Source organism: Furipterus horrens, unplaced genomic scaffold (genome assembly GCF_987537825.1).
Source record: "Furipterus horrens unplaced genomic scaffold, mFurHor1.1.pri manual_scaffold_6, whole genome shotgun sequence".
Taxonomy (NCBI): Eukaryota; Metazoa; Chordata; class Mammalia; order Chiroptera; family Furipteridae; genus Furipterus; species Furipterus horrens.
The window spans coordinates 77,481,751-77,504,543 of record NW_028327176.1 but is presented as its reverse complement, the minus strand read 5'-3'; the positions used below and the strand labels follow the sequence as shown (position 1 = coordinate 77,504,543).

General features: G+C 37.0%; 1 protein-coding gene across 2 annotated transcripts in view; it reads left to right on the top strand.

Moving 5' to 3' along the window:
• MRPS9 (mitochondrial ribosomal protein S9) overlaps positions 1 to 22,793 on the top strand; it is a 61,198-nt gene that overhangs the window by 5,797 nt on the left and 32,608 nt on the right. For both annotated transcript variants that reach the window (XM_090281872.1, XM_090281873.1), the window contains exon 2: positions 1,081 to 1,260. In XM_090281872.1, the coding sequence (XP_090137998.1) occupies positions 1,081 to 1,260 (180 nt within the window). The remainder of the gene's footprint in view (positions 1 to 1,080; positions 1,261 to 22,793) is intronic.

Here is a 22,793-nt window from a genome sequence, read left to right as displayed (position 1 = left end):
CATCGCTTTCCTCCCTAATGTTACTCTTCCTCTAGAATTCCTTACTTCGGTGAATGGAGCCATGTTCACTGGAAGACTCATTTTCACCTTGTGAGAGCTGTGGTTGGTGATTGGTGGGAGGTGTAGTGGATTTACCTGTATTATGAATGGATTGTTTTAGCTATGGACAGAAATGCTTGTCATATTATTTACAACACCAGTAGTGTAATCACTGTTTGGCAATGGAACATTAGGAGAATTACCTCCACTCTCTGACCGTTGCTTTTCTTCCCCAAGTTCATACCTTCGCCATGTTTCTTGGAGCAGAAAAGCTTTTTCACTTTGATTATGGGAAATAACTTTCTTCATTGTTCAAAGATATGGAATCATAAAAAAATAAAAAGAAATACCTGGAAAGGGGGGAAACGAGACAGTAAAACTGTTGAGATGGGGAATTAATTGGTGCTGGTGGCACTTGGCTGTGGGGAGAGGTAACAGGAGTGTAAAAACGGGCTCTGTCTATAAAAGGGCAGGCTAACTATATACATAAACCAATTCTGGTCATATTTTTACTAATTGATAATTGTTGATTCATTGTATAAAGAGAAACTCCTCTGTGCTTTCCTGAGGAAAAGTGAACTGTAAAGTTTCATGGAATTTTAAATTGCCCTTTCTTACTCATCAAAGAGTAGCAAGAAACTATTTTATTGCTATTTTGATTTATGAGAGTTTGACAACATAGGTTTTACTCTTAATTGGATATTTTAATATTTGTCCTGTATTTTTTCTTTCATTTTCTATTGTAACTCTGGTGACAAATTACTAAGGCATTATTTGAATCTCTAGTTCTCAAAGAGGTAGGGATGATGGAGGAATGGTGCTGATGGTGGTATGTATGAGAGAGAGCACAGGCTTGAGAAAGCAAGCTTTTGAGCTGGGGACAATGCTGACAGCTTTCTTAACAAGCCTACCTTGTTTGCAGATTCCTTCCAACTGAGTACCATAAAAAAGACAACTGTTTGAATATCCTGTTTTCTTTAGAGACAGTGGCCTAGAAGATCATTGTTTAATGTAAATTTTTTCTTTTATATTTTCTACTAGATATTAAGGCTAAGACATACTACAGTTGTAACAACAAAGAAAAAGATTGCACCATTAAGACGTGAAACCTACACAGTGGATTTTATTAAAAAGCAGATTGAGGAATTCAACATAGGAAAGAGACATTTAGCCAACATGATGGGAGAAGATCCAGAAACTTTTACAGAAGAGGATATTGATGTGAGTACAGTTACTCTGTTTAAAGGTGATTGCTGTAGAGTTTTAGATATTAAAAGCACTGTTCTCTTGCCTGAGCCCGTTAGCTCTTTATAAACTAATGAAACTGTCAGGATAAGGAAAACGCCACTGTACTTTGCAAGTTGAAACTGTGGTTTCAAAGAGAGATGCTACTCTATTTGAAGCATAATAAAGTATGGTGAGTTTTAGATTCTTAATTGAAATGGATACTTTCATTTAAGGTCATAGGAGCCACTATGAATACTTATACACAATTTGGAAACATTTATACTGTAGTGTAGTCTTAAATTTAGCTTTCTTACAAAATGATAATACAAATGGTAATGGATATATCGTCAAGTTTATAGGAAACTTCATAAATAAACCTAAGCCCAGTGTTTTTTATCAACTTAACTATATATTTGAATTTTCAAAGTGAGGGCATATTCTAAGTGATTTGAGAATGTTACCAGACAGGAGACCTGTCCCGGAGTGGTCTGCCTAGGGCCAGCCAGTAGTTTGCGTTCTTGTGGGCATGTATGAAAGATTTCACAACATGAGTCCAGGTGACTGTGAGGATGTATTTTTTAAAGGTGAGGACGGTAAAACAAGGAAGGGCTTAGCATAGAAGAAGGAACAGGAGAGCCCTGGCTGGGCTGCCTTAGCTCAATGGGTAGTCAGAGAAAAGAGGTCTTTGGGGACAGATACAGGGGGTTAGCCTGGGACGAGCTGCCATTGCCCATTGCTCCCCTGGTTCCAAGTCTCCTGGGGACCCTTAGGATTTCAAAGCGTGCCTGTGGTGGAATAAGAGGAGGAAGGGAATGGCACAGGCTGCTCCCCAGAGGGAGGGCACAAGCTGGGTCCTTTGTCTTAAGGCTTTTATCTTTCTCTTGTAGGTGGGAATCTTAGGGGAGGTCTCAGGGGAGGGTTTTGGCAGAATATTCATCAGTTTTCCAGGTGTGCTCTTTCAGGTCATGGTCTTCACTGATTGGTCAGTTCCAGGGCAGAGAGTCATTAGTCATTGCAGTCAGACTGGTCCTGCCATCACCCACCTGGTTTTGCTGCTTTTCTGGTCCTGAATCTGAATACAACTGAGGCCTACATGTTATATCTAGGGAGGTGACTTTCTATATCTGGCTATAAATTGCTCTGCCAATTTATTCAGCTGTCTCAGTTTCCCCATTCTACTTGCCAGCGAATTTTCTTAGCTTCTTACTATCCTGCCTCAAGAACAGATTAGAATGCTATTCCTGTGCCACTTTTGAATTATTATAATTCCAGTAAAATTATTGGGTTGGCCAAAAGTCTGTTTAGTTTTTTCTGTAAAATAAAATACAGATTTTTAAATTTTCATCAATAACTTTATTGATTTTGATATTTTGAGTATGTCAGCTATCTCCTGTGTGTTATAATGTTGATTGGTCTCGATTTGATCGATATCAACTTCAACTGGTCTACCCGACTGTGGAGCATCGTCCAGCAAGAAATCTACAGCATGAGACTTCACAAACCACTATTGACACATTCGATCAGTCACAGAAAAAAAAAAAAAAAAAAAAAAAATTTGTTTTGCATTTCAGTTGCATTTTGACCTTTCTTGAAATAATAAAGCATGATATATCAAAAACGTTGTGTATTTTCTTCCATCTTCAATATTAAAATGGCTATACAGTCGTTGGCAGCCGTCAGTCTCGAGAGACGATGGTGTAGCTTCTTAAGAGTCTATCTGCACCGCCGAGAATGGTTGTGCAGTCCGACTCGGGAGTGACACGGTATCTGTCTCCTCCCGTGTTGAATCGACATCTTGCGATGACGCTGGAGTGTCCTCTCCAGTGAAGCTGAAGCTACAGAGCCTGGGCAGGGTGATATGGAGGGTCTGCTGTTGCCCATGCAGCAGACCCCCCCTCTCTTCGCAGCTGAAGGGTCCAAGGGAAAGACGGAGTCAATACAGCTTGGCTCCAGGTGCGCCGCAGGAGTTTCCGGTGTTGACTACAACGTCAAACCGCCTTAGGGACTCCGGCTCCGGATTTTCTGTCGGGGTTTACTCCCTTAGCCTTTCCCCTGAAGAGGTATGCCGCAAAGCAGCGGAGGTTTTTTTTTTTTTTTTGGAGTCAGAGTTTTCCTTCTCTGATGTGCCCTGACTGGAAGATCGAACCAGCGACACTTAGCTCGCAGGCCGACGCTCAATCCACTGAGCCAAACCAGCCAGGCTATACAGTATTCCTTCACTTATTGCAGGTATTACCCCCACAATAGGTGAAAATCTGCGAAGTAGGATCCTTACATTTATTGTAGTATTTATATATATTTTAAGGCTTTATAAACCCTTCCCACACACTTATAAACTGTTCCCAGTCCCTTAACCTTTCCTACTCCCTTATTAACCTTTTCCACACTTTTATAAATACTACTTATGTTCTTAAACATATTCTACACTCTTAAACCTACGTAACTTTAACAACATATGTATACAGCTGCAAAACCCCACGATATAGTGAAAAATCTGTGATAAATAATTAAATATATATATTTTTTAAATCCCGCGGTACAGTGAGGCCACAATAAGTGAACCGCGATATAGAGAGGGACTACTCTACAAAAATTTACCAGTTTGGATTTTTTTTTTAGTTGCACACTGATATGACAGTTGTCACAAAAAATAAAAAATGCAATCTAGCAAAATTGTATTGAATGACGTTAAAGACAACTTAGAGCTACTAGAGCCATCTTACAGAATAAAGGAACTTTCTGGCCAAACCAATAGTAATAATCAGTGCCACTTTTTTGCTAGGCATGCCAGAGTAGCTAGCAAAAGACAAATTTAACAATTTTGAAGCTTGTTCTAACTTTTAAAAAAGTAACAATGACATCCTATGGAGGTTTATAATTAACTGAAGAACCTCTTTATAGATTTAACATTTTATATGATTTTAAATAGTTATTTCAATCATTTTGTGTTTTTAGGTATTTTAGTTTATTTCCCATCTTTTTGTGTACCTTTCCTAATTATTTGTGGATAATTATTCAGTATATCTATAAGGCACCAGACCAACATTTTGGCTAAGCTAAGAGAATTGCTCTTGTAGGTCTAGGTGATTTGGAGTTAATGGACCTTGTAACTGCTGTCTTGTTTTTTAATCTTATGGTAATCTGTACACTATTAAGGGATATTAAGAAACCTGTATTTTTATAACATTAATTTTATCAAAGGTCATCTAAGTATTGCTCCATCTTTAGAAGAGGAGACTGAGGTACAAAAAGAATAAGCATCATGTTTAAATATATAAGTATACATAAAGAAAAAGAGCGCTAAAATGTTAAACTTTGAACCTAGTGTTCTTTCTTTATATCTGCCTCATTTCATAGATATAAACATCTGATAGTATCCAAAATGTATTACATAATTTTTAACTACATACTCAAAACATCATTATTTTCAAGAAGAAGAAAAGAAAATGTAACTAGTGTTTGCATACTCAAAATATTATTATTTTTTAAAGAAGAATTGAAGAAAAGGACCAAAAGCTAAATAAGATCTCTCCTTCCCCATTTAATAACATGTATCCTTTAAAAAGATTAGGGTATAGTGAGTGTCTTGGTACAGCAGTCATACTATAGATTTATGTTTTTCAAAGAGAAATACAAACTCTGTATCTCTGTGCCCCTAAATTTCTTTTGCTGTTTACTTTTTTTGTCTGTTTATTTTTGGTGGCTGCTTTATTGAGACATATCTTTGCATACCATCTAAAGAGTGTACTTCACTGGTTTTTAGTCTGTCCACAGTTTTACAGCCATCACCACAATTTGATTGTAGACCACTTTCATCACCGCGTAACCAAACTTTGTACCCTTTAGTAGCCACTCTTCAACTTCCCCATTCCTCTAGGCAGCTACTTTCTACTTTCTGTCTTTGTAGATTTACCTACTTTGAGCATTTTATATAAACAGTCCTATAAGACACGGTCTTTTGTGACTGGCTTCTTTTATTTAGTATACTGTGTTCAGGATTTATCCATGTGTTATGTGTCAGTTCATTCCTTTTTATTGCCAAATAATTTTCCATTTTATGAATATACATTTCTTTTTAATCCATTCATTAGTTGATAGACATTTGGATTGTTTCTATCTCTGGCTGTTATGAATAATGCTGCTATAAACATGTTTGTAAAAGTTTTGGTGTGGTCATGTTTTCACTTCTCTTGGATATGTACCTAAACCATTGCTAATCCAAAGTCATGAAGATTTACAGTTGTGTTTTCTTTTAAGAAGTTTATAGTTTTAGTTTTTACCTAAGCCTTTGATTCACTTTGGGGCAATTTTTATATATAATGTGAGGTAGGGTTCCAGCTTCATTTTTTTTACATAAGCATATTCAGTTGTCCCAGTGGCATTTGTTGAAAAGACTGTAGTTTCCCCATTGAATTATTTTGTCACCTGAAAATCAATTGGCTGTAAATATGAGGGTTGATTTCTAGACTCTTAATTATATTTTACTGACCTGTATGTTTATTCTTATATCAGTATTATATTGTCTTTCTTATTATAGTTTTGTAATAAATTTTGAAATTGGGAAGTATTCCTACTTTGCTTTCCGTTTCAAGGTCATTTTGGCTATTCTCTACCCCTTGAATTTCCTTATGAATTTTAGGATGAGTTTCTCAGTTTCTACAAGGAGCCAGCCAGCATTTTTATAGAGATTGTGTTGAATCTCTAGGTCATTTTTGGGAGTATTGCCATCCTAATATTGTCTTTTGACCTGTCTTTCTATTTATTTACATCTTTAATTTCTTTCAGTGATATTTAACAGTTTTCAGAGTTTAAGTTTGGCATTTTTAAAAGTTTATTCTTTAGGAATAATTTTTCTAGTGCCTATATTACAGGCTTTTTTTTTTTTTTAAGATTTTATTTAAGAAGAAAGGGAGAGAAATGATGATGTGAGAAACATCAATCCATCAGTTGTCTCTTGTACACACCCTGACCAAGGACTGAACCCGCAATCCAGGCATGCAAAAGGTTACTGGTTCCATTTCTGGTCAGTGCCCTTGACAGGTTTTGGGGTTTGGTTCCCAGTTGGGGCTCTATGAGAGTCAACTGATTGATTGTTCTCTCTCACATTGACATTTCTCTCCCTCTCTTCTTCCATTCCTCTCTTTCTAAAACGAAAATAATAAATAAAATCTTTTAAACATTGTTCAGTGAAACATTACTATTAATAGTTAAACTTTTAAGAGGACCTTGAGCTAACACAAGAGTAAGATGTCAGTTAAGATTCATAAGAATCAAATTTTATCCTGTATCAAACTTAATACTTTAAAGCAGCGATTTGCAACTGGTGTACCATGGCCTAGAATTTTTAAAGCATGTAATACCTGACTATTTAGTCAGGGTTACTGACCTCTTTTCCCTTAGATTGTGAGATTACAAAAATGACAACAGCCAACACAACAATAGCTATCAGGTATGAATGAATCAACATTGTACATACTTTTTAAATTTATTGTCAGATCAGCAAAAAATATAGTTTTTTGTTGTGCCACAGAATTTTAGTAATTAGTTTATGTGCTGTGAGATGAAAAAGGTTGAAAATTGCTGCTTTAAAGGATACAAATTATTTGTTTTTTACATTGATATGCGTGTTAAACTATGTTTCTAGAATAAAACCCACTTTGTCAGTGTTGATAATTTTTTTAATATGTTTTATTGATTATGCTGTTACAGTTCTCCCAATTTCTTTTCCCTTTGTTTCCCTTGACCCAATGACCCCTCTTCCTCGAGTTGTCCCCCCTCTTAGTCCATGCCCATTGTTTGTGCATATAGTTCTTCTCATCTTCCTATCTACTCCACTCCCTCCTACTATGCTTCTTAATTCCTGTACCATCTCCCTCCCTTTTCCCCCTTCCCCCTCCGTGTTGACCTCCCCCCAATATGTTCCCCATACCTATAATTCTTTTTCCATTCTCATTGCCTACTTAGTTTGCCTTTGTTTCTGTTCCCTAGCTTCTGTTGTTGGTTGTTGTAATACAGTTTTAATTTTACTGTTCATAGTTTTGGTCCTCTTTCTCCTAAACAAGTCCCTTTAACATTTCATATAACAGTGATTTGGATCTGATGAACTCCTTCAGTTTTAGTTTGTCCTGGAAGAACTTTCTCTGCCCTTCTATTCTGAATGACAGCTTCGCTGGATAGAGTAATTGTGGTTGTAGGTTTTTGCTTTTCATTACTTTGAATATTTCTTGCCAGTCCCTTCTTGCCTGCAGAGTTTCTTTTGAGAAATCAGCTAAGAGTCTTATAGGGACCCCTTTATATGTAGTTCTCTTCTTCTCTCTTGCTGCTTTTAAGATTTTCTCTTTATCCTTAATTTTTGACATTTTGATTATAATGTGTGTTGGTGTGGTTCTCCCTGGGTCCAGTTTTTTTGGAACTCTCTGTGCTTCCTGGACCTGGAAGTCTACTTCCTTCCCCAAGTTAGGTAAGTTCTGCTTCACTGTTTTTTCACATAATTTTTCAGTTTCTAGTTGTTCTTCACCTTCTGGCAACCCCGTGATTCGGATGTTGGCCCACTTATAGCTGTCCCATAGGTTTCTAAGCTTCTCCTCATTTTCCTCACTTTTCGTTTCCTCTTTCTGCACTGGTTGATTGTTTGTTCCTTCCCCATGTTCCGATTTGTTGATTTGATCCCTGTTTTTTTTCCCTCACCACTTGTTTCGTATGTGTTTTCGTTCATTTCAGCAGGACTAGCCTTCATTCCTTCCCTGTCTTGTTTAAGATCTGCTGTTAGGTCTGTAAGCATTCTTATAACCAAAGCTCTGAACTGTGCCTCAGAAAGATTTCCTATCTGCTGATCCATTAGATCGGATATTTGCTGGCTGGTCAGCTCTGTTACTGGGATCTCTATCATGATCTGTGCCATCCTGACCATTTTGTGTTTACCTTTGCTTCCTGGGTGGGGCTCTCACACCCCCTATGCTATAGGGGGCAGAACCCCGTGCACTCTTCACTACTGGGCAACCCTTCTCACCACGCTGTGGCTTTTTGTGTGAGGACGGAGGTCCAAGATGGATTCTTGCTGTTTACTCTCTCCTGAGAGACTGGGAGCTTCTTCCTCCCTCCCCACCCCCTCCAACCTTCACAGTCTAAGGCAATGGGAGTCTACCTTCCCTGGTGTTGGAATTGTGAGCTGACGGGTCTTGTCTGCAGCTGGGGGTGCTACCCAGGTGTTTCTTGCCTCTTTTTAAATACGGGTGTTTGTGCTTACCGCTGTCCCGCTGCCATCAGCGCAGCTGCCACTGCCAGCACAGCTTGGCCTCTCTGCCCCGGCTTCGCTCCTCCTGCCCATCCGGATGAGCACCACTTCTTTATAACTTCATACGTTGGACTTCCATGTAGCTTTATTTTCTGGAACTTGTGGTTATTTCTGGTTTGGGGGTAGATGTATTCCTTCTTAGTTGTCGAGGGAGATGGAGGATGTCAGTCTAGGCCTCCATCTTGGCCGGAAGTCTGTACATTTGATTTTTTTTTTTTTTAATGTGTTTCTGGATTAGGCTTGCTAGTATTTTGCTATGGATTTTTGCTCTAATTGATACTGATCTGTAGTTTTCTTATAATGTCTTTGTTATATCAGAGTAATACTGGCCTCAGAAAAAAGTTGGGAAATGATCTCCTCCATTTTTTAAAGAGTTTGTGAAGTATTGGTATTAATTATTCTTTAAATGTTTGGTTGAGCTCATCACTAAAGCCATTTGTGTCTGGCTTTTTTGGGGGGGGGCATACTAATTTTTATTACTGTTTGCTTTTAAAAATAGTCCTTCCCTCTCTCCTGTGACCTGTGTGTTCCTGAGTTCTCAGCAGGAAGATCCCACTACCCAACTGAGTTTACCTCTAAGACATCTTTAAGCATCTCTTTACAACCTTCTAGGATGTACATGTGGCATATTTAGCTCACTGAGAGAAACAGAATCAGTCAACAGTTTTGTAATTCTCTCCAAAGGGATAAGCATTTTCACAACCTAAGTATTAAAAATGAATTATGTTGTTTGGAACAGTTAATTCATTGCTTGGATGTTTAATTGGAATATTAGTTTGAATGTTAAAGTTATTTTCATGAGAATTTCATTTCTACAGAATAGACATGACCTATAATTTAATTCACTTACCTATATAGTTAAAAGTCTAGGCTCACTATATAATTTTTACATAAATAAATTAGGTGTCATTGTATTTAGATTAAACTTTATGTTTTAGAAAGTTTTTTACACTTCTTATTAACCAATTGCTAAAATAATAATAGCCAAAACTTTCTATGAAATGTATTTAAGTAAAAATTTTTAAGATTTAAAATATTTATTTTCATATATTAAAATATATTTAAATCTTTTAGGGTGTTTACAACAGACACACATTGGTGTCTGCATCTAGAGTATCCTTTTTATATTACAGTATTTAGAAAAATCTTAAAGGATCCTCTCATTCAATCAGAAACAATATGTTTAGTTCTGATTTTTAAAATATAGGATTTTTTCCGGAGAAGATATGTTTAAATTAACGTCACACTGTAAATGTAAGAAGTGGCAGATTTTCTGTACCTTTTTTTATTTTTTAGGATTTTATTTATTTATTTTTAGAGAGAGGGAGAAGTAGAGAGAAAGATAGGAAAACATTGATCAGTTGCCTCTTGCATGCAAGCAGGGACCAGCCTGCAACACAGGCACTTGCCCTGATGGAAATTGAACTGATAGTGACCTTTTGCTTTATATGAGGACGCCCAACCAACTGAGCCACGCCAGTCAGGGCGTTTTTCTGTACTTTTAAAAGTGTGTGTGTGTGTGTGTGTGTCAGCTGATGTTATTTTGTGTCATTGTGCTAATAGAATGTAATAAAAAAACTTCCTGAGGTTTAACAAAAAGTAATGAACTCATGAATTACTGTAATATGAAAAAGTCTCTAATTACTTGTTTAAAGTATGTAGAATCTTCTAAAATGATACTGAATTCCTTGTGTTGCAAGGAATATAAATGCAGAACATTTAGAACTTGGTTGTTAAATGGATCGTTAAAAAAAATAAATGTAGTTGAAGTGAGATAGGAAGATGCAGAACCTGGGATAAGAAATTTTGCAGTGTTACTAACATTGTAATATTGAGCAACAGAGAAGGAAAACTCTGTCTCCAAAAAACCTCCGCTGCCTTGCGGCATACCTCTTCAGGGGAAAGGCTAAGGGAGTAAACCCCGACAGAAAATCCGGAGCCGGAGTCCCTAAGGCGGTTTGACGTTGTAGTCAACACCGGCAACTCCTGCGGCGCACCTGAAGCCAAGCTGTATTGACTCCGTCTTTCCCTTGGACCCTTCAGCTGCGAAGAGAGGTGGGGTCTGCTGCATGGGCAACAGCAGACCCTCCATATCACCCTGCCCAGGCTCTGTAGCTTCAGCTTCACTGGAGAGGACACTCCAGCGTCATCGCAAGATGTCGATTCAACACGGGAGGAGACAGATACCGTGTCACTCCCGAGTCGGACTGCACAGCCATTCTCGGCGGTGCAGATAGACTCTTAAGAAGCTACACCATCGTCTCTCGAGACGGACGGCTGCCGACGACGACGAATATTGAGCAAGTCATGGCACTAACACTTGCTTTTCTCATCTCTAAAGTAATAACAGCTGCTTGCCTATCTAAGACTATAACTAAGGAACATGAATTTAATGCATTGTGTTATTCTCATTAGAATTAATTATAATAAATAAAATTACCATAGCTTGAATTGCTTAGTAGTTTTCTAATTGCCTTTGTCACACAAATCTTTCATGCCACCTGAGACTGAATATTGGGGAGAGTAATCTGAAATACTGGGGAATACATTGATTTATCACTGAGTGATTTAAACTGGAGGTTGCATTGTATAGTAGGCTGGTGCTTTGTCTCACTCTCTCCAGGTCTTTATGGGAGGGAGTGTTAGCCATTTTCCTGACGCCAGTGATGTAATTCTGCTGTGCTAGACTTTTCTGCAGGTGATTGATCTGCTTCACTGTCTCACATATCAATAAACTCTTTTGGCATTTTATTAAATTAAGTGGGCTCCCTTTGACATTTTAGTAGTTATAAAATCAAAGAGGACAATCATAACCGTTATCAAGGTGTTAAAATAATTTACCCATTATGGTTCCTTTTTCATTTATATTTTTTGAAACTATTATTTCTGTAAGCATTTCAGCTGTGTGTATAACTTGAAAGAGAACTTATAGTGGATAGGTCTTATTTAACATTTCCATATTAACAAAATGCTTAATTATTTTTAAAGACAAAAATAATTTTATATCCAAAATCAGGAAAATAGTTTAACCTTCCAGATAATCTTTGGAAGAACATTGTGATTGCTGTTACATATTTAGAAGTTATAATGCTTTTTATAATATGTTTGTTTTTTAGTATATAAATTAAAACTAGGTACAGTAATTTTATTTAATATGATCAGGAAATCAGATATTTCACAAAAGGGTATTCTCCAGATAAGGGAGACCTATTTTTGATTATTTGTAATGAAAAATACTACCACATACTAAACACCTCTTACATATGTGCAGAATGTTGTCTGGGAACCTGATACACATTACCACATTTAATATTTATAAAAACCTTATGGGGCAGTACTTATTGTTAAGAAACTAGGGCTGAACAAGGTCTTTCTGTATCCAAAGTCTATTTTTCTACACTTTCAAAGATTATGTTTTGGGGTAATGTTTTCTAAAATAAGTTGTGGTCTCCCCAGCCTTATACAGTAGAGTATAGTGAATATAACTTAACCTTACAGTGCCTCAGGATTTTTCTTTTTAGTATGGTTGTGAAACTGTGATTCCCGACTGTGGCTCCTAGTGAATGAATGTTTGTCTGTGTACTGAATGGCCTCGCTATGCTTTATTCTGATTCCTACTGTCTCCCTTCCTGTCAAGGTGTCAATGTATATGTGTCTGCCTATCCTTTCTCTCATGATTTTCAACCTTCTGGCATTACTAAACTTGTTAGGCATGTGAATTAAAACTAAGGGCCATTGGACTCAGTATGAGGACCTGTGTGCCCTTCCTGCTAAGTAAAATCATGAATTTATCAATATGTCAGCTATTTGTGCTCTTCATAGTCCTTTTTTGTTGTTGTTTTCTAGGTTACAACTTTATTCCAGAAGGCTGAACTTGAATAGATATTCGGCCTCTGACCTCACTGAGTGTAGCATATATAACTTATGTGTGAAAATTATACTTAGCTAATATTATATGTTAGTGTTTCCTTAATTTCATAATTTAAAAAGAGATCAGATATGTGCTAGTAAAAAATTTTTTTAAATCAAATACAATTTTATGAATAAAAATAATTCTGCATGTAAGTATTGATACTTTAATGTTAAGTTATATAGATTTTTAATTATTAAAACTACAGACTGTGTAACTGCTAGAATTTTTTTTTTCTTTTTTGCAAAATTACTTTGCTGTATTTAATGCTCAATCTTGGTATTAAATTTATATGAAAAATTGTTTTTAGTTGATAAAATAACGAATTAAAAAGAAACGTCATTGACAGGTATCAATTTTCTCTATTTCATAAAGTTTAATTTTTGCCTGATTTTTTTAAGTATATTGAAAAGCTAGAAATCACCTACTACTCTTTCCTACTGAACTACTATGGTGTTACTGATGACCTTCAGAATATCTAATAGGAGGAAAAACAGGTCCCTCTAAACAATCAGTAGAATATATGGTGTCTTGCTGAGAGTACTTAAAATGCATGCAAAATATTTTGAAAGTAGGTCTTAATGCTGTGGTTCTCAACTCCTATTCCATAAACCTTTCACTGGTGACTGCCAAATGCTGATCAGTATATATATAAGAAGTACTTTTGGCTGTAACAATATATGTTACGAGGAGGAGGAACCTGTCAACTGAATATTGAGCTGAATGGGTTTTGTAATTCAATGTAAAGTCATTACACTTTGGTCAAAAGAAGATCTTATGTGTGGAAACTATAAAGAAATAGGTCCCATAGTCTGTAACAAAGGCAGGGCAGAAAACAATTGTCCTCAAATAGTGACCCAGGACTAACGGCTGGCAGGTGAATAGTGCAGTCAGTGGCCATAGAATTTAATAGACATTATATCTCATTGTTATGCTAGAATGGACACTGGGTTACAGTTTTATTGCTAATATGTTTAGTATCATTGAGTCTTTTAATCCTTTCACATGTACCATCAAAAATTATTTTTCTCAAACTCATGCTGTAAACACAAAAAGTTGAGGACCACTGGTAATTTGCATTTTCCTTTTTGAATTAAGCAGTGTCAGTTATAAATTTTTTTGGAGACATATTAAATAATGTGAATACAGAATTGCACTTGCATTTACTAATGTCTCTGGGAGTTAAAAGTTAAGTTCTACATTACTATAGAATTTCAGGAAAAAAGCCAACAAATTGATATATAACACTGCTGAAGTCTACCAATTACTTTTTAATTGGTATTATAGACCTCATTCTGAAACCAGAATGTTTTATTCTCCTAAGTGTGAATATGCTGTATGAAATTTCTCTAATTGATTTGCTGTGCCCATTCCATTTGATGTATCATTTTTCACAATATTTCATAATTTGTGCTCACTTCTAATGAACAGAGTCGTTAGGACAGGCATGTCTAAGTACAACTGACAGCTAACATTAGGTGCCAGATGCAGTTTATAAAGCTATGTAGAAATGTAGAGAACAGTTTAAATAAATTAGCACCTGTACATTAGTCTCACTTGCTGGTAATTTATAAGCGAATCAGTAGAGATGACATTTAGGTAAGTCATTGATCAAGTTAACAGCTGCAAACCCACTGCCCAGCTGGGATACCTAATTAATTGAGATTGCATTCCTGACCCCATGCTTCTCCTGGGTTGAGTCTGCAGTCTTTTTATACTTTGACATAAACCTAAGAATATAGTTAAAGTACTTTGCCTTCATTTCAGGGAACTCTTCAATACCAATATTCTAGTTAAAATATGAAAGAGTAAGAAACATGTTTATAATTGAACATTACCTTACTCCATGACTCATTTGGATTAATTTTTTTTAATTTACATTCTTCATCAGTCATTTTTTTTTCTTTTGGATTCAAGTAAGTATTGCTATAGTCTAATATATTTCTAAAGGATTCTATCTGTACTTATCCTTAACTGTATACAGATTCTTCTTGACTTATGATAATGTTACATCTTAAACCTATTATTAAGTTGAAAATATCATATGTCAGAAATAGTATTTTTTAAACATATTTATTGATTATGCTGTTACAGTTGTCCCAAATATTTTTCCCTTTGCTACCCTCTGCCCAGTACCCCCCTTACCTCTAGCCGTCCTACCCCCCTTAGTTCGTGTCCATGGGTAATACATGTAAGTTCTTTGACTTCACCCTTTCCTATATTATTCTTAACATTCCTCTGTCTATTTTGTACCTACCAATTATGCTTCTTAATCCTTACACCATTTCCCCATTTCTCCCCTTTCCCCCTTCCAGCTGGTAACCCTCCAAATGATCCCCATACCTATAATTCTGTTCCTATTGTAGTTGTTTGCTTACTTTGTTTTTATTTTTATATTTTAGATTCTGTTGTTGATAGTTGTGAATTTGTTGTCATTTTACTGTTCATACTTTTGATCTTCTTTTTCTTAAATAAGTCTTTCTAACATTTCATATAATAATGGCTTGGTGATGATGAACTCCTTTGGCTTTACCTTGTCTGGGAAGGACTTTATCTGCCCTTCCATTCTAAATGATAGCTTTGCTGGATAAAGTAATCTTGGTTGTAGGTCCTTGCTTTTCTTTACTTTGAATACTGCTTACCAGTCCCTTCGTGCCTGCAAAGTTTCTTTTGCGATATCAGCTGATAGTCTTATAGACACCCCTTTGTAGGTAACTCTCTGCTTTTCTCTTGCTGCTTTTAAGATTTTATTTTTCACCTTTGACATTCTAATTCTGATGTGTCTTGGTGTGGTCCTCTTTGGATCTAAGTTGTTTGGGACTCTGTGTGCTTTCTGGACTTGTATGTCCATTTTCTTCACCAAATTTGGAAGGTTTCCTTCATTATTTTTTCACATAAGTTTTCAATTTATTGCTCTTTCTCTTCTTCTGGAAGCCCTGTGATTCAGATGTTGGTACATTTAAAGTTGTCCCAGAGGTTCCTAAGCCTCTCCTTATCTTTTTCAATTCTTGTTTCCTCATTCTGTACTGGTTGACTATTTATTTCTTCCTTATGTTCCAAATCATTGCTTGAACCCCATCTTCTTTCCCTTCATCATTGGTTTCACGTAGGTTTTTCTTTGTTTCGCTTAGTATAGATTTCACTTCCTACCTTATGTGTTTGCTGTACTCAGGCATGTTTGTCAACTCTGTGAGCATCGTTATCACCAATGCTTTGAACTCTTCATGTGTTAGGTTGGCTATCTCCTTGTCACTTAGTTCTCCCACTGGAACCTTGATCTGTTCCCACTTTTGTGCCATGCTTCTCTGTCTCCTCAACTTGACAGGTTCCTATGTTTGCCTCTGTATCTTAGGTAGAGCCGTCGCACCAGTTAGTTGTAAGGGGCGGAGCCTTAGGTATTCGTCAGTGCTGCTGACCCATTTCACCACATTGTGGTGCTGTATGTGGGGGAGGAGTCTCAGAGGGAACAATGCTCCTTTCTCAGCACTCTCCCCTTTTCTAGGCACTTTTCCTGCTTCCCGTATGGGACTGTCACCCCTCTAGCTGTTGCCCTGGTTGTGGTTCCCCAGATGGGTGGATTTGTGGATGTTCTAGGACCTTGGGGGCCCTCTAAACAAATGGACTCTACGGAGAGACTGGTAGTTTCTTCTGCAGCCTCAATCCCCACTGGTTTTCAGTCAGAAGCAATGAGGCTTTATGTTCCCCGGCACTGGAACCATGAGCTGTGCAGTCTGGTCTGGGGTGGATCTCTCCCCAGGTGTTCTCCTGACTTTTAAAATGTGTGACTGCACTTTCAGCAAGCTGACCATATCCACTGCCTTGCTGCTGCCATACAGTGTCCTTTCTGCCTTTTCTCTGCCCCTCCTACCTGTCTGGATGAGTATTCTTTATATCTTTATTTGTTGGGACTTCCATGCAGTTTGATTTTCTGGTATTTCTGGTTGTTTTTAGTTTTGAGTTAGTTGTATTCCTTCTTATGGTTTTGGAGGTGGTGAAGCGTGTCTACCTACGCCTCCATCTTGGCTGGAAATCCAGAAATAGTATGTTTTTAAAAAAGTCATTTGTCATCCCTAATGTACTGAACATCAGAGCTTAGCCTAGCCATCCTTAAATATGCTCAGTACACTTACCTTAGCCTACGGTTGAGCAAAATCATCTCACACAGTGAACACACTGTATACTGTGTTGATTGTTTACCATCATGATTGTGTGGCTGACTGAGAGCTATGGGTACTGCCCAGCATCAGGAAGGAGTACAGTACCACATATTGCTAGCCTGGGATAAGATCAAAATTCAGAGTATGGTTTCTACTGAATGTGTATTGCTTTTGCATCATTGTGAAGTCAAAAATTGTAAGTTGAACCACTGTAAGTTGGGGACATAAGAGGAGGTAGACACTTGTCATTTTTGTCATTGTATGTTTGGTTGGGTTTTTTCCCCCAATGCTTTGTTTCTAGGAGGAAAGAGTTGCTAAAACATGCAGAGGAGTTTTTTGGTTTTTTTTTCTCCCAAAAGAGGCAGGGATATTTTTGTTTGTTTGTGACAAGCACCCATTGAACCAAAACCATATATATATTTTTTTCAAATGTGATATTAGTTTAAAACACCTAAGAACTGTGGTTGAATTTCATACAAATTCAAGTATTTAATATAGGCATTATTAAGGTAGATGTTATTATAGGAAAATGTACTTTGTTTTCTATTCCTGTGGCTCAGATTTTCTTCTGAGTGAATTTAAAATGGAAAGATTAAGGCATCAACTACCTTAAATCAGAGTAAGGCAATGATTTTGTATACATGTCAGGTATATGTTCATGGATGTTGATGTTTGAATACCAGTGTGTTAACTACAAACCATATCCAAAGTCTGGTATCTAGACTGAGAGAAGATCTCTTGAAACACAAATGCTAATCCTAAAACATAAAAATATTAGGCTGATGATACTGGTTAAGCTTCTTAAAAATTGAATTCCAATTGATAGGCTTATTTTTGTTTTTGTAGAAGGATTGAGTTTCTTAGTTTAAATAATATTTTTTCAGGTTGGTTGCCAGGAAGTGAAAAAGTACTTATTTTATATAATTATGAAATTTCTGTTAATTCTCTCATGGTTGATAAACTTGGTCCAAGTGGGCTGTACCCCAATTCAGATGTGAAATGCACTTGAGGGCCTATACCATTTCCTGCTGGTGCTTTTTTCCCCTAGTTCCTGGTAGGTGCCACACAGGAACCAGGGAATGGCAGCACATGCCAGTTGACAGATAGGCTAACATTAGGAGAGAGTCAAGTATTACCTCCAGTGGTTTTCTGGTTGACTTAATTTCACATATCATAATATTAAAGTTATGCATTTTGTATCATGCCAACATAGGTATTTCTGAATAACATCAGAAAACTGCTAAAAAAAAAAAAGACTTAAATATTTTAACACTTCCTTTGCCTTTGTGTTTCTCATTTTCTTTTCTAGCTGTACTTCTGAACCTTTCCTAACCAAATTTTTAATTTAAACTTTTATGTGAAATAGCCCATTTATCCCCAACTGTGTTATTTGTTGTAATTCTTACTTGAAATACCCTCTTTAGCTTTACGTTGAATTGGAAAATTGTATTTTTAGTTATAGCATATTTTGAGAGGCACCAAGGACTAAAGAAATCAGCCTGTGGAAAACTTGATCTTCCATGAAATGTTTCCTAGTGTGGGGCAGAGACTGTCAGGTGTAAGGAGTGAAGACGGAGTTGTCTACCATCTGCAAGGAGAGCTTGGGGAAATCTCTTGAGTCTCTGGCTTTTGAGAGAAACTACATGAGGAAGCCAAATGGTCCAGTTAGTGGGGGTAAGTCTAGAGATGGAGAGTTAAAGTTATATTTGGAAGGACGTGAACAAATGCCTTTCTGTTAAAATAAATGGCAAGTCATAAAGCCCTAATAGACCAAGTTAAGGGCATAGGGTGTACCTGCTACTACGCTAATTTCTCCTAGCCAAGCCTTGAATTAGGGCCAGGTAATCCTGGTCAAGTAAGGTGAAATCTTACCATGGGGACTTTCGGGGTGGCAAGATGATCTGAAAGGAAGAAAGCAGAAAAACTGTTGCACTCCCTGAGTGGGTCTTGCACCCATTACAAGGTAATGTGGGGTCAGTGCCCTCATAAGTCATACAGAACTTCCAGTAACAAGACACAGCAGTAGTAACTCCAGCAGGATCATGCTGGTGACATTGGTGCTGAAACAGCCGACTGCAGCACACATGTTTTCATGCTGTGCAGACATGTAGAATTTCCAGTAGATTCATCACTATCAGCAGCAGGCTTTGGAGAGAAAGATGATGTACTCCTTCCTGGTGCTGGGTAACGGTTACTCTGGACCTAGACCGGAAATCACACTGGACAAAGGGGAGGGTGCTCCCTGGAGGGCAGTTGCAAACAAAGCCTTGCCCTTGTGGGTGCTAGAGGACCGTACTGTTCCTTCAGGACATAAAAAGAGGTAGACACTTGTCATTTTTGTCATTGGTATGTTTCCAAATATCAACGTTTCCCACTCCTGCCCCAGCTTTAGAACTCAGGCTGAAATGAGGTACCTAATCCCAGTTCTCTTGCCTTAAAGCGGTAAATTCAGGCCTTTCTGGTCAGTAGCAGAGGGCCTCAGTAGTGCCAGGTGTCAGGAAAGTCAGCTTTCCAGATGGTTTCCATGGTAAGAGTTACCCATGCAAGCCCCCAAAGAATCAAGTCATAGATCTGAAGTATTAAAATGCTACCCGTCTAACCCTCTTACCCTTCAGAAGAGGAAATCAGTAATGGTCATTGTGATCAGCTTCATTTTAGAAATCTTCTATTCAAAGACTATTAGATTGTTAATACTCTCTTGTGACAGTATATTTTGTTAATTTAGACCAGTAAAATTAAATTACAGACTTTGTTATAGCTTAATGAAATTTAAAAACCTTGCCAAAATACACATCAGTAACAGTGCAGCACTAGTTATACTGCATGAAGTCTTGGTTAAAATTGTCTAGAGCTATTTGGTTGACACTAGCTATGTGTTATTTAAATATATACAGTTAACTAATATTAAATAAAATTTAGTTCCTCAGTTGCATTAGCTGTATGTCAAGTGCACAATAGTCATGGGGTACTTACTGGCTGTCATACTGGACAGTGCATATTATAGACAATTTCCATCCCTGTAGGAAGTTCTGTTGGGCATTGTTGCCTGGATGATTGTTCTGTCGTTTCTTCCCTAAATAAGAATTTGAATTTTTTTGTTTTGTGTTATTTTTAAAAGAGAACATTTTGGAAGTATAACTAATACTCTGCAATTTTGTTTTTATATTGTCTTTCACTGAAACAGTCCAAAATTCCTGCAGAATTGGTTTTGAAATAGTTCAGAGATACAAGAAAAGAATAAATAGAAATTTAGAAATGTAGAAAATGACTGCTTATATCTAAATAAGTCAATAGAGGTTTACTAAGACGTTTTAGATTATACAACAAAAGATCTATATGATACATACACACACACACGCATGCAGTATGTATAGTATATGGGGGTAGGGACCAGAACTGAGAGAGGAAAATATTATAGGCCAGTAGCAATAGCACTAGACATCAGTTTGTATACTTTTTCTTATGAAAGTTTCAATGATAGAGAGAAAAGAGAAATAATTGTACAAGGCATGGTATATGAGCATCACCTAGTTTAAATAACTTTTAACATTTTGCAATATTTGCTTCAACTGTGTCTTTAATTTACAAACATCATGATGCTTCACCCCCAAGTACTTGAGTATATGTGTACCAGAAGTTAGGATATTTTCCTTTAAAACTAGAATATTACTACCATATCTAACAAAACTAATTTGAACATAGTCTATATAGAAGGGAGTGGGACATGAGAGTAAGAATTGGTAGAAAGCAACGAAAATTATTTGAGGAATAGTTTTGGATGTGTTGTTAGGATACTTAAATGGGGAAATCCTAAAGACATTCATAGTTGGAAATTGAAGCTAGAGAAAGAGATTTAGGCTCTCTGTATATAATTTGCTCGAAAATAAGAGGATCAAAGACAGCACTTTGGTCCTCTTCCTTTTAAGGGAGAGCAGAGATGTGTTTAGAAGAAACCAAGAAGGAACTTGCAGAGAGCTAGGAAGGGAACATGGCTACAAGAGAAGGGAAGCCTGACCTCACACGAAGAGATCAGAATAGTCATAAGATTTGAAAAAACAGCCTTGGTGACTCCTGACAAAGCAATTTCAGGATTGGGATTATGGTGAGGCCAGATTGAAATCTGTTGGGGAAAGAATGAGGTATTTTAGTAGGTGAATGTATGCTTCAAAGGATAAGAATGTGAGTGGGAAACAAAGGTGTTTATTGACCTGAATGACATCAGGAGTCTTGTTTAGATGGCTTGTTCACATGAGCACTGGGGTTGCTCACAAATATGGCAGCAATTAGTACATAAAAGGGAAAAAGTGAGCGGCAGCCCTTTGTGAATGCAATAGGGAACGTGAGAGTTGAAAGCGTGAACAAGGACAGGGAGAGAATGGACGAGCCAGATGGTATGGGTCCTGATGGTGATCTCTCCTGTTTGACTGAGGTGGCAGAGCAGTAGAAGAGCTTGGAGAGTGCTTAATAGGGGTGTAAAAAAAGAGGAAAATGACAGAGCCCTGGGAAATCAGTGTAGGCATTGCAGACAAGGTTGTGGTTGATCTAGGTCTCAGAAGACAAATAGGAACATGTTAAATGTAGGAATAGAACCAGAGATAGAACAATCTTCCAGAGAGAAAAAAAAACTATGTAAAGGAGAAAGTGACTTTTTAGGGAAACCCAGATGAAAAGTATCACTGAAAATAACTGACCACCCTCATTAATACCCACCATGTAACCTATAAATAGTTCTCACACATCATGTATATATTATTTTATTATGCCACATTATTTCACATACATGTGCGTGTCTCCACTGCTATGAGTCAGGACTCATTTCTTACCCATCTTTCTAAACTAAAAGAGTGCCTAGAACTTAAGTGGCATAAGTACTTGTTGAATAAAATTTATTAAGATGAATGATCAGTTACTTTTAAGCACATTGGGTTTTTCTTGTAGTTTTACCACTAAATAGCTGAATGTTTTTGATGTCAGTGAAGAAGTAAATCTGTTTTCTGAGAGAACTGGGTTGGTTCCCTGTGATAGGAAAGGAAGAGCACATTCCAGAATTAAATTTCAGAAAATTCAAATTCTAGCTTTGCCATTCAGTGTGATCTTGGGCTAGTTGCTTAACTGCTGCTCCTTCTCTGTCTGTAAAATAGAGTTAATGAATGCATGACTATTTTATATGTCTTAAAGGAATGTGGGAAAGTTCTTCACATTGAACATTTTGTATAGCTAACATTTATCAAATGCCTGCTGTGTGCTATGCTTTTATAAATACCTTGTTTAATCCTCAGGGCAAATAGATAAAGTTGTCGTCCTTACAAATCAGAACCACTGGAAATGGTGGTTTTTGAAAAATATTTTGATGGTTATAAGACATAAAGATTATGTTGTTTACACATTCATCCTGTTTTCATGTTCACCACTCCCTTTCTTCAGAATTCTAAAATGCAGTGAAAGTAAAGGTTTAAAGCATGGAATGCTCTGCCCAAAATATGTCTATAGGCTGTTCAACTTAATACCAACACTCAAAATTTTCTTGTTCTTAGAAATATTTTCTAGTTAGTTCAAAAGGGTAGTCACTGACTAGAGTTTTAACAGCTATGTGTGTTAACTGGGACTTAAGAAATCACAGAAAGCAACAAAACTATTTTTTTTTCCATAAAATCCAGGTAGTCCTTTGCTTCAGAATATGTAAAAAAAAATTTTTTTAATCTTTTTAGGATGCCAGTAGAAGATAAATGGAAGTAATAGGTTAGGTCATGTTAGTGCTATTCAGTGCATACTAAATATGATGGACACCATGGTGGGAATGTGTCTTTTTGATTTTGTATATTTTATTTGGAGAAAAAGAACTGGTGTGTATATTTTTTTATTTGTTTTTATAAGTATATTTTATTGATTATGTTCTTACAGTAGTTCCAATTTCTTTCCCTCTTTGCTCCCCTCTGCCCAGTACCCCCCTTCCCTCCAGCAATCCCAGCCTCCTTAGTTCATGTCCATGGGTCGTGCATATAACTTCTTCGGCTTTACCCTTTCCTATATTACTCTTAACTTCCCCCTGTCTATTTTATATCAACCAATTATGCTTCTTAATCCCTGTACCATTTCCCCCTTTCTTTCCCTTCCCCTTCCCAGCTGATAACCCTCCAAATGATCCCCATACCTATGATTCTGTTCC